The sequence below is a fragment of the Neomonachus schauinslandi genome, chromosome 6 (genome assembly GCF_002201575.2).
Source record: "Neomonachus schauinslandi chromosome 6, ASM220157v2, whole genome shotgun sequence".
In the NCBI taxonomy this organism is placed as follows: domain Eukaryota; kingdom Metazoa; phylum Chordata; class Mammalia; order Carnivora; family Phocidae; genus Neomonachus; species Neomonachus schauinslandi.
The window spans coordinates 153,669,758-153,685,776 of NC_058408.1; the positions used below are offsets into that span (position 1 = coordinate 153,669,758).

Below are 16,019 nucleotides of genomic sequence, written 5' to 3' on the forward strand. Positions count from 1 at the left end.
GGGGGGGGGGGGGGGGGGGGGGGGGGGGGGGCGGGGGGGGGGGGGGGCGCCGCAGGTGAGGCGGGGGCGCGGGGCGGGGGCCCGGTGCCTGGGCAGGCAGCAGAAGGAAGGTGGTGCCCCCGCCGGCCCCCACTGCCTTGTCCGGCTGCTCTGGCAAAGGCTGTGCATCTCAGTCCTGCAACTTGAGGACCAAGGGGTCCGACCAACCCGGCATGGCGCAGATGGGGAAAATGAGGCGGGGGGTGGGGACAGCGTCGCAGCCTCCACCCCTCAAGGAGCCAGCTCCACCCTATTTTAGATCCTGTTGTTCACGCTCGGTTTTGAGATTTTTTTTCCCCCTGTTGGGAGGTGTGTAGGAGGTTGACTGCACCCCTCCCTCCCTTCACAGTCGTGATTCACAGGTAAGGACCCACCGGGAAAGGCCCATGGGTGTGCACCTGTGGGTTGGCCCTCCCTCACTAGTTGCTCGGCTTTTAGGCGGTTCCTGAACTAGCCCAGTGCTCGCATTCCTCATCCCCCAAACGGGAAGGGGCTGTGTCCACACCTATACCAGTCCTGGGACAGCCCCGGGGGTTGGGTTAATGCGAGGACGAGTTCCAGTGCGGATTACTGTTGCTGGATCCATTGTTTAGAAATTACACGTGTATGCCTGGCTGGAAGAGCTTTTGGGCAGCAGCAGTTCTTGAACTACTTTCGAAGTATTGTTGAGCACCTGAAAGTCAAGATTCTATTTTGACAGTACTGCTCACTGAGCCAAATGGCAAAACTGGAGGGATTCTGGGACACAGGGAGCTTAACTCCTAGTGCGAGGAGCTCAGAACCACAGCAGAAACAGTGCAAACTTGGAAGCCCCTCCACACTCACATTTTATGGAAGGAATATATTGGTTTACAGACTTTGAAATGTTCTGGTTTGTTTTTATCCCTAAAATAGTCATTCTTATTTTGCATCATTGTGTTTTCCAGGAGTTAAAAGTTAAATCTTGGAACTCCATGGTACAAAGTGAGGAGTATAACACTCAGTCAGAACCTTCTTGATTTCCAGCTTCCTTCCTTCCTTCCTTTAAATGTAAATGTCAGATTTATGATACTGTTTATTAAAAATGATGATTTTGTAAGCAAGTGAAATGGTTGCGTATCTGCTACCAAGCTACCCTGTGCCCCCTGGGAGGACGTGTCAGGTCACCTAGATGTTGCTGTGTCTCCCCTCCCTGTCTCCAGGTGACTGCAGACCAAGGAGGATGAGCAGAGGTCCCCGGAGCACTGTTTCCTCCTGGCTGACAGATGGAAGGAAGCAGGTCCTGCGAGGTTCCCCCGGGGACGGCTGATCCAGAGAGCGACGCTGGTCAAGTTAGGAGCACGCCTGCTTCCCCCTCCAAAGAGGTTCACAAGGGTGTTAAGGGGGTCATCTTGTCTTCCTCGTCGATTTTAGACTTGAGTCAAAGTGGTCTTCACCATTTAGGAGAGATCTTTAAAATTCCCAACCTTAAAGTAAGTGGGGTATTTCTCAGGGCATTTGTGCCTCTGCCGAGTGGACATAAGTGGCTGTATTTGGAGTCCTCTCTTTAGGAGAGAGTTTCTAGGATGAGAGAGAAGAGGGTTAACTCAGGGTCTCATGTGTTGCTCACCACAAAATGAGAAATTCTGGTATGGGGACCAGCCAGCGGAAATAGCTCGTGGGGTCAGACTGTGATATCTATCCTCTCTTCTTGGGAAAGTCTTAAGCACCAAAAAGCCCATGGTAGAAACCACTGCCGAAAGCACCCTTGATCTCCTATTTAAAACATTCTCCCTAAAAGCTCCCATGCAGTATTAAAACAGGTAAATGCTGTTTCTCAGCCCTGCCTTGCTGACGTCACATGCTGACTTTCCCCTGTGCCCGGTGCCTCGCCCGGCCCCCACCAGCTGCTAACCTAGCAGGTACTGTCTCTTTCCCTGGGGTTTCTAGAATAAGGTTCTGTCAGAGCACAGTGTTGACGTGAGCAGGGCAAGAGTGCAGGGCCTGGGTGCCTGCTGCCTTGGACTCACGTAATTTCCTTAAGCCTCGTTTGTCTTCATCTGCAGCGTGAGAATGAGACTATTCTTGTGGGTTATTACAAGAATGGAACTGTAACCCGTGTAAAGCACGGTATTCGCAGGACACACGGACACATTGCGTGGGGCTGTTGGCTGACATCTCGGAGCGCTTGCACAGAGCTGCGTACTGGGATGTCAGTCGCCCTGCTGTCGTGTGTCCCATGCTGTGCGCTGGCGGTCATGGCTGGCACTGCCCCTGCTCTCTCTTCCCTGAGCACCGACCTCTTGGAGTGAATTCCTGTGTCATCAGGGCCGCCCAGTCTGAAGGCAAACACTCCCAACCGTGAACAAGGACTCCCAACACGTCATGAGATTTATGGGACCTCCACACATGAAGGAAGAAGGAGGAAATCCTAAAACTGTTGTTCAGGCTTAATAAAGAAGCATCATAACTGTTCATGCCTCTCCAAAAACAGAGATGTGATTATAAATGTTATTACTGTGGCAACCAAACATGGAGTGAGGTGGCCCCTTGGCGCTGTGGGTTACAGGTAGTGTGCAGACGAAGCAGCGATCTCTGGAGTCACCAGTCGCACGTCCAGAGACCAGTGCACTCATAGAGCACAGGAGGACCGTCTTCGCGCAGCCCCACTGGACCCAAGAGGAAGGGTGAGCTTCTGCGGCGCAGCCCCCTTGCCGTTGACGGGGACAGACCTTTGCAAAGAGCAGCACGGTCTCTTCCTGCCTTTTCTGGCATCTAGGATCTGTGGTTTCAGAACTGAGCACTGGAGCCAGCTTGCCCCGAGAGAGAGGAGGCCTGAGAAGCTTGGAGCCCACGCTGCAGCAAAGGCCGAGAGCCGTTCCATGTCGGGGTGCGCACACGCTGTGTGTGCATAATCACCCGACCTCGTCCCAGAGAATGCCCACGGCCAGCAGGGTGACTGGCCGCACCTCAGCTGGCTGGAGATTTCACTTTCCATGCGCTGGTAAAGCTCCCGCCCTACCCCGAGAAGGGACTCGGCGGACGGTATGGGAGGCAGAGCTGGGAGTCGTGACGCTGTGGCCGATGGGCGGCTGGCTGCACCGGGCTGCACTCAGTGCTGCTCAGTCACGGCGGCAGGTGGGTCCCGTGACCCCATTTACAGGGGGGACACTGAAGCCCAGGGAGCTTTGGGAGCCTGCTCAGAGTCATACAGCTCATAAGGTTTCCAAATCTAGACTTGAACCCAGGAAGTCTGGCTTCTGGGCCAGTGTTCCTAACATCTGTGCTCTGTCATCTGGTAGTAGAGCTGTTGGGTATGCTTACGCGGCACGCAGATTCGTGCAGAAACAATATCGCCGCAGATCCAGCATCGGGGACGCCTGGGGGCTCAGGCAGTTGAACGTCTGACTCTTGATTTCTGCTCGGGTCTCGATTTCACGGTTGTGGATTCAGGCCCCACGTTGGGCTCCACGCTCGGCATGGAGCCTACTTAAAAAAGAATTTCCCCATAATCGTGCCCTGCTGTGACTGTGGACTCACGCGCGTACCTTTTACACGGCTGGAGTCAGTGCCGCGCATGCTGACGTGGACCTTCCCTCCCTCGTACGCCTCACGACAGCGGATGGCTTCTGTGGAGCTGCTGATGGTAACCGGGGTCAGCAGCCACGCACACTTGTCCTTTCGTTTCCTTTGAACTCTTGGCTTGGGACAAGTCCCTGGGACCAGACCCGGCTTTTGCCGTTTGTCCACCGACCAGAGTTGCCACGGGCTGCCTGTGATGGGCGCCAGGGAAGGGGCAGGCCCAGCGGAGCCCGAGAGGCACTGAGTGTGGGACCCAGGAAGGAGGAGAGGAACTGAAACGCTGGGGGAGTCGGTCTGGTGTTAAAGGGTATTTGCAGAGAGAGTGCTGTGGGCAGCGGGGGAGGCTGGGCTGTCAGCCATGAGGGAGCCGCGGGGCCAGCCCGGGAGTCACGCTCCAGCCCCAAAAGCTGGGCAAGGGACCCTGGTACCTTCCTCTGTGACTCCTGTCTGCTGTTTAAGCTAAGAGTAGGATTATGGGCTTTCTTTTCACTTGATATGTATGAGTGCAAAAGCCTGTGGTTCTTCTGGAAATGCTCTAGGATGTATCATGTTTTAAAGTATAGTTGACAAGACATTCTTATTTCTTTTCCCTGGAAGCAATTGCATCTTCAAAGAAATGCCCTCTGTGAGATTCCTAAAGATTTCTTCCAGTTACTGCCAAACCTCACTTGGTTGGACCTCCGCTATAACAGAATCAGAGCGCTTCCTTCTGGGATTGGGTCTCACAAGTAAGTGGTATGTTTGTATTTCCAGATTTAAGAAACCGTCATGTGTTAAAATGTCTGAGTGCCTGTTCTTTTGCTGCTTAGTTCCAACTCCTGATTGAATTTTGATTTCAGGGTAGAAGCATTTAATGCTCTTTTTAAAGCCAGCTAATAGATTCAGCGGTGGCTGAATGTACCAAACGCACGTAACTATAGTTATAATGTAGGATATTTAATAGCACAAAGAATACTGGTAGCCACAGTGCCTTTGCGGGGCCAACAGTGAGGTCTTTGCAACATCCGGTTCCAGCTCTGACTCATCATGCGAAGCTGCCGGAAGGATCGGGCATGTGCCTGATGATCTACAACCAGCCTCTCTGCTCCTGAGGGCCTGCAGGTACCTATTAGTTTCTGATAAATAACAAGAAATGCTTTCCATTTTGGAAAGCTGGAAACCCCAAAGTAAGGAATGCCTGTTATCAGCCACATTCCTGCCGCTCTGATCCCGGGTTTTCCTGGCACCCCCACGTCTGGGACAAATGCCGTGCCTCCCTCCTCCTCACGTGGCCCTGGCCGGCAGCCCAGGGTCAGCCGGCCTTCCCGGGAGAGCCCCACCTCCTGTCCTGACCTCAGCGCCTCCAGCTCCCCATCCCTCCCTGTCAGTGTGTCCTGACCTTTTGAAACCCTTCTGGTAAACACTGTAGGATCTCCTTTAACGTGAGTGCCTCCTGGGCAGAGGAGAGCACATGCATAGGCCACGGGGGTGTGCATGGGGCAGATGTGGGGGACGGCGAGGAGGCCCGTGTGCTGGGACCCAGGAGGGCTTGCAGTGTTGGGCTTCATTTTGGAAGAGCTTGGGAGTCACGGAGGGTTTGAATGGAGAGGGGTGGAATTCGACGTGGCTTTGAGTTCACTCTGTAAGGAGAGGGTAGCGGGCGGCTGGTTAGGAGGCAGCGGCCTGGGCAAGGCTGACAACGCAGAGCTGCAGGGCACTTGAGAGCCCGTGGGTTTTGGGTTGGATGTAGGGCGTGGGAGGAAGACAGGTATCCAAGGGCAGTCCCCTGTTCCTACGTGAGCAGCCGTGTCCGCAGAGAGCCGTGTGGTCACCGGGAAGCATCAGACTGGGGGTCTGTATAAGGCCCTTCACTGGCCTGACCTGTAGCTCTCTGTTGTTCAGAGTAATTTTTAGGAAGTGAGTATTTTGTCACATGTCACAGTGAGAGAAAATCTCTGTGAATCATTTGTGCCTTTTCAGGCTCTGCAAGGAAGCAGCTAATTTCTGATGCTAAGCTGGGGTCTCTGGCGGGGGGGAATCAGAGCCAGGAGCCGCCTTCCTGGAGCTCCTGGGATTGTTGGGGTCTGCAGAGCACATCGCCTGCCGTGAGTCATGCCACTGGACGCACAGAACTGTGTCCTTGGTCCCAACCAGGGCTGTGTGGCAGGTGGCCGAGCCTTCCCTGGGCCTGCGCCCACCGTGTCCCTTCCAGCTTGACGGCCTCGTGAGTCTTCTGAGCTTGTGGTTCAGATGGGCTGGGAAGGCTTTGTTCTTCCCAAAGTCCTCATCTTCTGTATTGAGGATGATTTAGTGCTTTCTGTCCAAGAGTTGTGCTCACACAGCCCAGGAGACGGATTGCTACCCAAAGGGTAAATAAACAAAAGCCCATTCCCCAAGCACTGCTCTTTCCTATAAAATAAGTCTACAGTCCTCCAGTTTTGATTTTGCCAGTCAAAGCCAGCTGCTTAGTATTGTTTAAGATATAATTTTACATGTGATTTATAGCCCATTATATCATTAAAATTAGATCAGCTTGCTGAAGAGGTGAAACACATTAATCAGAAATGTTAAGTAATTATGGGCTTATTAACAGCCTTAAACTTTCCAAAAAGCCTAATTAAAGCAGTGCCAGTGTTAATGTTCTCCCCCCATTGTCTTGGCCGGGTGAGCTTGTGAGCAGAGAGAGCGAGAACGTGTGTACGTCAGTATTTGTGCCTCCTTAAGCCAGCAGCTGTGACTCAGCTCGTGAATGTGTATGTTCAGCGGGAAGTCGCTGACATAACCAGTGGATTACTGATAGGATTTACGGGGTCAACATTTATCAGTTTATTATTCAAAGTGCGCACGAGAATATTCAAACAGATCATTGCCCTGGTATGCTTTCTGGTGGATGGTTGGCTGCCGTGGTCTCCGCCCACTGCAGCAGACCCCCAGGCCAGCAGGCCGGTGGGCAGGGACGGCCTGACCGACAGGACCTGCTGTTGGGGAAGTCCAGGGCACCTGCCCACCTGCTGCCCAGTCTGCAGCATCTGTCCACCTTACGCAGAGCAAGCGCTCGCCCATCCCAGGCCTGTTTTTTGTATTACACAACTAAAAGGGGCTGAACCAAAAAGCAGTAGTTGAAGTGACAGCATTGAAATAATTCATCTTGTGTACATCAAGAAAAGTTTAACCTATAAAGTCTGTTCCTTTAAAATTTCAAATAAAAAGGAAAATCCAAGGGAGTAAATGAAAAGAAAACTGCTAATCCTCAAGTAATCTGATTTTCCTTTGGGGTTGCCAATCCAAAAATTAAACTTAATTTAACTGGAATAATAGAACTCTCAATTGTATGTCTGTGCAATTGTCTTTTTCCTTTCAAATCCTGGGGACCTTGGTCCGTTGTGATGTTGGATTTTAGTTTTTTCACCTTTGAAGGTGAAATGAGGCTTGAGATGGCCTCCCTCCACCCACAGTGTTGATTCATTTATGGGATTTGTAGGTGTGCTCAGCTGCTCCTCTCTTTTCCTTTGGGAAAGGAGGGTTGAAGCCAGGGGGCACAGCTTGGACCCCACTCCAGCCACTCGGTCCCCCTGCTGGTTTCCTGGGGCTGCTGAGGTCAGCGATAGAGGAGAAGGCAGCTGGGGGCTTTTCCCCAGGGGCTTGTGAGGTCTTCCCCACCGTGGCAGGCAGCCAGCCCCACACGGTCAGCATCCCTGCATGCCTGGCCAGCCGACCCACTCTCTGCTGTGGTGTGCCGGCTGGCAGACCCGTCCCTGGAGATGAAACAGTACGGTGGATTCAACAATTTTCCCAAAGTCCTGGGAGGCCTAGGGTGATGCAGATACAGAGTGGCCGGGGTGGGAGGGGCCTTGCGCTCTGCCTGGACGCCCATCCCCTGGGCTAGAAACATGGTATTTGTGGTTTTTTTATACCAGATTTCAGCTGGTGGTCCCTAAAAAGTAAAGGAGAAAAAGAAATTGATCCTTTGTGTATGATACAGTCTTAAGAATTAAATGTGAAAAACAAAAGAAGCAGAATAGGGTAAAAGGGGCAAGATAGAGTTTAACACGATACATTCATTTTTCCGTATCATTCAGTTAGTTACTTTTTAGTGGGCACCTTGGATCCTATCTCTCCACGGTACATTTTGTGTGAGATTTTATAGGAGATGTTACTAGGTGTTAGTAGGGAAGGGATCTGGAGCCAAAGACATGGAGAAACACCCCTTATTCCTCCTTGCCATGGTCTGAGACTTCCCAGAATCCTTCACTACGAATTATTCACCCCCAGCAGGGTGGGTGTGCAGTGCAGCAGAAGGCTCCCAAGCATTTTGACCAAGGAAACTTGCTCACAGGGCATGTCAGAGTGCTGGATCCCTCACCGCACACCTCAGGAAACGCTGGAGATCAGCAGTCGGAGCACCAGTCCCCCTGCAGGGCGGTGTTGCCCCCACTGGAGATTTGGCAATGCTGGGAGATTTCGTGGTTGTCATGGCGTGGGGAGGGGGTCCTGTTGGACTGGTGGGTAGAGACCAGGATGCTGCTGGACACCCCACAGGTGCAGGACAGCCCCCCCAACAGAGAATCCCCTGGCCTTGAATGTCATTGTGCTGAGAAGGCAGGCCTGGCCCACTGCTGAGCCCAGGGCCACGTTTGCAGACATCCGTGGGCCGCACGTGAGGCAGCAAGCGTGTTTGCCTGCATTGATGGTGTCTCCTTAAAGAGGCGGCAGGGGAAGAAATTTGATGGTGTATTTTGGTGATGGTCATTTCATTTTTTGCTTTTTAAATTATGTATTTTTTGTTTTGTTTTAAAGGCATTTGAAAACTTTGCTTTTAGAAAGAAATCCTATCAAAATGTTGCCTGTGGAGCTGGGTAAGTGTTCAAACAATAAAATAAAAGCTGGTTTTAAAATGCTGCTTTTTTAAGTTCATGGAACCTGTAATGGGAACATAAGGCAAGTCATAGGGGGTGAGCTGGCTTATACTTAAATCATCCCCTTTGCTTCCTCCTTCCCGGGCTCTCAGATAGCACAGCTCTCAAGAGCTGTTAATGTTGTAATGGATATTCTACATAGAAAGTATGGCACATAAACAAAGGATAAGAAATAATAAAAATGAAGGGCTTTGGAGCCCGGGCACAGCTTAAGGAAAATCGACATCAGTGCTGCTCTGTGGAGTCATGATCCCTCCTTCGTGCCTCCCTCCCTGGGAGCCCGCGGGTCCGGACTCACCCTTTTCTTGCTTTCCTGGAGAGCTTGCCGCTGACGGCTCCCTAACAGTGCATGTTTAAAGGGCCCTCCTTCTGAACTTTTCGCAAGTTGAATCATAACCAATATGAATTCCTGGTGATACGCAGTTTTGGCTCAGCACCGTGCCGCTGGGGTTTATCCATGGGGATGCGTCTAAGTGTAGTGCCTTCATTTGTATTCATTTTCCCTGCTGTAAATAACGAGGAGGAGGAAACAGAAGACGATGTTCTCTGTTCTGCATCTCTTTGTCTCACAGACTTCTGCTCTTTACTATCTCTGTTTTTTTAGGTTTGATTTGCTGTTCTTTTTCTAACCAATTGAGTTGGAGGCTTAGATCACTGATTTTTTTTAAAAAAAGACTTTATTTATTTGACAGAGAGACAGAGAGAGAGGGAACACAAGCAGGGGGAGTGGGAGAGGGAGAAGCAGGCTTTCCACGGAGCAGGGAGCCCGATGCGGGGCTCAATCCCAGGACCCCGGGACCATGACCCAAGCCGAAGGCAGATGCTTACCTGACTGAGCCACCCAGGCGCCCCCTTAGATCACTGATTTTAAACCTTTCTTTCCTAATCTATGCAGTCACAACTATGATTTCCCCCCAGTGCTGCCCTGGCTGTGCCCACAAACCTCAACATGCAGCATCTTTATTATCACTCAGCTCAAAATATTCTCGAATGTACTGTGACCCATGGGCTCTTTGTGTTTTGCTTCGCTTAACACACAATGGGAGATTTTCTAGTCTCTTCCTTCTGTTGAATTCTAATTTAATGCTACATGTACTGTGTAATTTTGGTTATTTGAAACTTGTTCAGGTGTGCTCTCTGGCTCACGGTACATTCTGTCTGGTAAACATCACCTGGTGCACTAGAGAAGCTTGTGTATTCTCACGTTGTTACTTGATGTGATGTTCTATGTATTGAGTTAGGTCAAGTTGCTTAATCACAGCATTCAAATTATCTACATCCTTCTTTGTCTGTTTATTTTGTCAGTGCCTGAAGGACTGTGTTAAAATCTTGAACTATGTGCATTTGTCTGCCTTTCATTTTAGATCTGTCAGCTTTTGCTTTATGTATTTTGATCTTATGTTATTGGTTGAATAGAAATTTGGGATTTTTATATTGTTATTTTTGTTACTCTGGTGTGTGTAGTGGTACTGCACTGTGGTTTTCATATGTGTTTCTCTGATGGCCAGTGATGTGGAACTCTGTCATATGCTTACTGGCCATTCAGTATGTATTAGTGTGGCCACTCCAACCTTCTGCTTACTCTTTGCATGGTATATGTTTTTCATTCTTTTACTTCCAACCTGTCTGTATTTACAATACATTGCTAGTATTGTAGGATATATTTGGGTTCACTTTTTATCTAGTCAGACAATCTCTGCCTTTTTAATTTTTGTTTTTATTTTTTTTAAAGATTTATTTCCTTAATAAGGGACAGAGAGAAAGCGTGCATGTGCATATGCACAAACAGGGGGAGGGGCAGGGGAGAGGGAGACAAGCCGACTCTCTACTGAGCAGGGAGCCCAAGGTCATGACCTGAGCTGAAACCAGGAGTCGGCTGCCCGATCGACTGAGCCACCCAGGCGCCCCTATTTTGTCTTAATTCTTAATGGATATTGCTGATCTAGAAATACGGGTTGGATTTTTTTCATCTAGGACTTTAAAGAAGTTCCACTAACCCCAGGCCTCAGAGGTCATTCATTCTTTGTTCTTCTTTATGAACTATGTTGATGGGCTCTGGTTACTTTCAAGATTTCTCTGTATCTTTGCTTTTCAACAGTGTGACTATGAGGTACCTAGCTGTGGTTTTCTTTGTATTTATCCTCCTTGGAGTTTGTTGAATTTATTCAATTTTTAAATTCACATCTCTTGCCAAATTTGGGACATATTTTGGTCATTAAGACTTCAAATATTTTTCTGCTCCTGTTCTCTTTTTTTACCTATTTGTTGGAACTTTTGTTATTGTCCCACAGATCACTGACCTTCTGTACACCTTAAAGGTCATTTTTCTGCTCTTCAGAGAAGATAGATAAACATCTTCAAGTTTATGAGTCTTTCCTATCATCTCTGATTGGCTGTGAACATTGCCTAGTAATTTTTTTTCAGATACTGTGTTTTCAGTCTTAGAATTTTCATATTTTAATAGTTCCTATTTTTCTACCGAGAGTTATTTTTTCATTTGATATAAACATATTTTTCCTTTAATAATTTTTTGGATTATATCTAGGACATTGTGATAGATACATTGTAGAGATTCTGGATTCTGTTATAGTCCTTCTTAGAGTATTGGTTTTTTAAAAATAGGTAGTTAAGTTGAAAGGACTGTGATAGACTCCGAACTCTGGCAGTGGGCAGTAACTATGGCCATGCTGTTCCCAGCCTGTCCAGTGCTTGGGAAGTTCAGGACTGTGCCACGGATTTGCACACAAAACATGTACACGGAGACAGAAGGCTCCCCTCTGCAGTCCTCTTCTTTCTGGATCCACGCCTTCTCTTTTTAGCTGCTGTGGTAGCCCTACAGGCTGTCCTCTGGCGCTGCAAGTCACTACGACCGTATGGGTTTCTGTCTGTTACAGCTGCCCTGTGCAGCGCAGAAAGCCCTACAGATACTACACTCTGTGTCTTTCTCTCTTGAAGCTGTCGTTCCGCCTCTAGTTTCTGCCTGCTTTTCATTTCTGTCTTGCCCAGTTTCTGCAAACTAGCAGAATCCCCTCGTTGTACCGTGTGTAGTGTTACTCAGTGGTTCTCTAGACACCACGTGCACGTCCTTGACCGATGACCGTCTGCAGAAGCGAGCGCTCTTCCCATTGCCTCCTCCCTACCTCTGTGCTATTGTTTTCATAGATTTTGCTTTTATGTCTTGCTATAAATCCAGCAGATACATCTTAAGCTGTCAGTATTTATATTTTCTTACATCTTTACCCTTCGTTTTTCAAAGTTCCCTGCTTCCATCTGGGATGACCATCTTGGCCTGAAGATCTCTCTTTGTGTTGTCATTTAGTTTTTTTTTTTTTTTAATTTATTCATGAGAGTCAGAGAGAGAGAGAGGGAGAGAGGCAGAGGGAGAAGCAGGTTCCCCGCTGAGCAGGGAGCCCGATGCAGGACTCGATCCCAGGACCCTGGGATCATGACCTGAGCCGAAGGCAGACGCCTAACCATCTGAGCCACCCAGGTGCCCCTCATTTAGTTTTTTGGTAATGAATTATTCAAGTTTGATTTTCTAAAAAAGCATCTTTACTGTTCCATCATTTTTGAAGAATATTTGGCTGAGTATAGGAACCCAGATTTCATTTAAAAATATCTTTATTGGGGCACTTGGGTGGCTCAGTCATTGGGTGTCTGCCTTCGGCTCAAGTCATGGTCCCAGGGTCCTGGGATCGAGCCCCGTATCGGGCTGTCTGCTCAGCGGGAAGCCTGCTTCTCCCTCTCCCACTCCCCCTGCTTGTGTTCCCTCTCTTGCTGTGTCTCTCTCTGTCAAATAAATAAATAAAATCTTTTTTAAAAAATGTCTTTATTGTCTTCTGGCTTCGAACCTCTGTGAAAAGTCAGCTGTCAGTCTTACTGCTTTTCTTTTAAAATGGATGTATCTCTTTTGTCTGGCTGCTGAAAATTCCTCTCTTCATGTTTAATTTTCAGCAGTTCACCTGTGATGTGCCTGGGTGTGGCTTTCTTTGTATTTACCTTTTTGGGGGCTTCCTGAGCTTCTGGAATCTGTTTTTTGACGTCTTTAGTCAGATTTGGAAAATCCCTGGCTGTCGACGGTATTTCTGTAGATCTGGCTTCTTTCTCGTTCTCCTCTCCTCCTGGGCCTCCAATCACATGATGTTGGGATTTTGATTCTGTCCCACGTGCCTCAAAGAAGCTATTCTTTTCCCATGCCCTTTTCTCTTTGTTCCAGTTCACATTACTTCCTGTTAACTTGTCTTGGAGTTCACAGATTCTGTCTTCTGCCATTAAACTCATTCATTTAGTGCAGTGGTTGTCAGCTGGTCCCGAGGTCGTGTGTGCGGCGGGGAAAGTTTTCAGTTATGAATTCATTTTAGTAATTGCTGCAGGCCAGTTCAGATGAACCACTCTTCCTGCATCAGATGGGAATATCTTCATTTCATCTGTATTTCTGCAGGACAGTTTGGGTAGATCAGGGCACTTGATCCACAGGATTTTTCGGCCCTCTGAACATGTTGTTCCCTGTCCTCTGGCCTCCACCGTTTTCAACTGGAAGTTACTCTCGTTGTCCCCTTGTATGTCATCCCCTTATTTCTCTTGTGCTGTTTTCAAGATCCTTTGCTTTTCTATGTCTTTCAGTGGTTTTGATGTTTCTAAGTGTGATTGCCTTTGGCTTATCTTACTTGGTTGTGAACATCCTGGAAGTTACGCTGATGTCTGCCGCCAAGCTGGGCATGTTAGCGCGTGTCCTCACATAGCGCTCTGCTCGCCCCCTCGTCCTCTGGGGCTCTCGCTACGTTCCCATGGGTCAGCATGCGTGCTGCTGTCCCACAGGCCTCCGCAGACTCCTGATCTCGTCATTCCTCGCCTTGGCCATCAGACCATCACTTGTCTCTTCTGCCGTCTCGTATCTGCTGTTGGGTCCCTCTGGTGCGTTTTTCATCCCGGGCTTTGTAACTTCAACTCTAGAACTGCTATTTGGTTCCTTCTTCTGTTTTTGTTGACATTCTATACTTGTTGAGTCATTTTACCATGTTTTTCTTTAATTATTTAAACATGGTTTTCTGCATTCCTTTGAACATATTTGTGACTGCTTTGAAGTTGTTGTCTGCTTACTCCAATATCTGAGCCGACTCGAGGCTAGATTCTAGTGACTGCTTATTTCCTGAGTATGGGTCATAGGTTCCTTTTCTTTACATGCCTTTTAGGGGTTTTTCTGTCATTGCCAAGAGGCGTGTTAGATAATATAGCAATTTCGTGTTCTGATTTTTGCCAGAGGGCTGTTATTGCTGCTTTTATTCATTTTATATTATTTATTTACTTTTGTAACTAGCCTGGTACTTAATCTGTGCAATCTGCCTTCCCTGCAGACTTTTTTCAAAGCAAATCTCAGACATCTGTCCTATCATTTACCCAAAATTCTCAAAAAGGTCTTTTTTTTTTTTCTTTAATGTGCAAACAGTATTCTCTCTTTGTTTGATTCCACGTAACAGTGTGTGTAGTTCTGGGCTTTTCCTCTCTCGCGCAGGGAACGTGACCTCACTGAAAGCGCTGAACCTGAGACACTGCCCTCTGGAGTTCCCCGCTCCACTCGTGGTGCAGAAGGGACTGGGCGCTATCCTGGCCTTCTTGCAGATCTATGCTGCCCAGCACTCTGCCCCCCAAGATTTAACTTCTCAAGGTTTGTGGGACAATTACTACAACAAACTGCATTAAAACTGAAGTTAGTGATTTTCAAAGCCAGGACCGGGGAGGCTGTCTCCTCCTTAATGATGTCACAAGGCCTCGCGTGTCCTCTGCTGGACTCACACTGTGTTCATGTGTCTTTGCCGACCTGTCAGAGCTATGCCCTTACTTGGTTCTGTGCTCATGGGTTTGCATTCTCAGTTCCCATTATAGAGCCTGTCTAAGGTGGATTTTGGTAAAAATTCACTGGGTTAAATCAAATGAAACCGTTCTCACCACCAAGCTACCGTCAGGCACCTGTTTCAGGAATTACCTGGTCCTTCAGACCACTACTTAACAGCAAGCACAACAGAACGCCCTTACTCCTGTTTTGGTGGGTGCTCATTAAACACTTGACCCCATGTTTTCAACGCACGGACCATCCAGCTGTGCATTCCCACATGCTCATGAGTGAGCACCTAGTCACACTTAGACAAAGTGGAGATAAAAGAGAATTGTAATTGAATGCTCACAAAAAAGTAAGTATTCCAAAAATTTACTTCAGAATATCTAAATTTTCACTACTTAAAATATAACTTCTAGAATTAATAAAATACATATATTTGAAACAGCCACGATAGTTATATACGTGATCTAGTCAAAGCATGTAAATAATTAAGTCTATCTCAGTAAACGTAAGGAGCATCCAAAGTGATTAGAAGGTGCTGCTGTACTTAAATCATCTTTCTCCCAAATCCAAATAAATGGCCCCAGAATGCCCAATTTTAAACACTGATTGTATTTGCAAGTGTCTTAGTTTGTGTCCCCCAGAAGCAGCTCCCGAGTCAGGAGTCAAGGGCCAGTAATTGATGGGGGATGAGATCCCAGGCAGCAGCGTGGAGGCTGAGCAGGGGGGATGGGGAAGGGAGGAAGCCAGCACAGGGGAGAAATGGGGCAGGTATGCCCTGGACGCCAGCGCTTGGTCCTGCTGGGTGCCGGGTGAAGCAGGTGAAGCCCCACTGGGCCTCCGCGGTCACACTTCGCCTCTCAGGTGCCGCCCGCATTTAGAGATTTACAGGACCGGGATTTACAAGGTGACATTTGTCAAGGGCCACTGCTGAACTCAGGCCCCGGAGTTACTCCCAGCACCGCGAGGGGGTAGGGCATGCATGCCGTGGCAGCAGCAGGGCCGGGTTGAGTCAAGGGCTTCCCCTGGGGTGGGCACACAGTTCTCCAGCCCTGCAGGCTGCCTTCACACGCCAGAGGAAATGCCCAGGCACACACGTGCAGCTGGGGGCAGGAAGTGAGGCCAGCAGGCTCTGGAATGGTGAAGGCCAAGGGCATGTGTCGGCACCCGCAGTCAGTCACGCATCTGTTCTGTCTCCTGCCAACCTGTCACCGCGAATCATGAACCTCCTGTTCTCAAAGAGTATACTAGCTTCACCTCTTAATTACGGTTCAGAATCCAGTGCCATCACTCAGAAACCCAAAGCCAAGAAGGAGTCTATGTCAGCATGACCTGTGACCTAATTCTGTCCTGGGGGGCGGGGGTGCTGCAGGAGGTGGGGGTTACTCGTAACGTCCAGAGCTGGTCCGTTGATGAGGGGACATTTGAGCCTAGTCCTAAAGGCAAGAATATTCTTGGCCAATTTTCTTCCGGGTAATTTACCTAGAGATACAAGTGTTTAAAGTCATCAAAATTATTGTCAAAGAAAAACAGTAGGCATATGGGCCAAAAATTGATTAGAAATAAAGATATTAAAAGATCTAGGGTGGGGGGAAACAAAAGTTATTTATTTGCATAGATTTATATGGAGCGTGAGGGCCTTGGGGCAGAGGGAGCCTGTCCCTGCCCCTTCCAGTCTATCTCTGCAGAGGGAGCCTGCCCCCCCCCCC

The 16,019-nt window shown here is 48.7% G+C and overlaps 1 protein-coding gene across 2 annotated transcripts in view; it reads left to right on the forward strand.

Annotated features, from left to right (window-relative positions):
- LRRC27 (leucine rich repeat containing 27) overlaps nt 1-16,019 on the forward strand; it is a 38,554-nt gene that overhangs the window by 911 nt on the left and 21,624 nt on the right. The window contains exons 2-5 of one of the 2 annotated variants that reach the window (XM_021703804.2): nt 1,221-1,490; nt 4,177-4,307; nt 8,356-8,414; nt 13,987-14,139. In XM_021703804.2, coding sequence (XP_021559479.1) covers nt 1,284-1,490; nt 4,177-4,307; nt 8,356-8,414; nt 13,987-14,139 — 550 coding nt within the window. In that variant the 5' untranslated portion in view covers nt 1,221-1,283. Of the gene's footprint in view, nt 1-1,220; nt 1,491-4,176; nt 4,315-8,355; nt 8,415-13,986; nt 14,140-16,019 lie in introns of those variants that run through there. The other variant, XM_021703805.2, reaches the window with a different exon arrangement.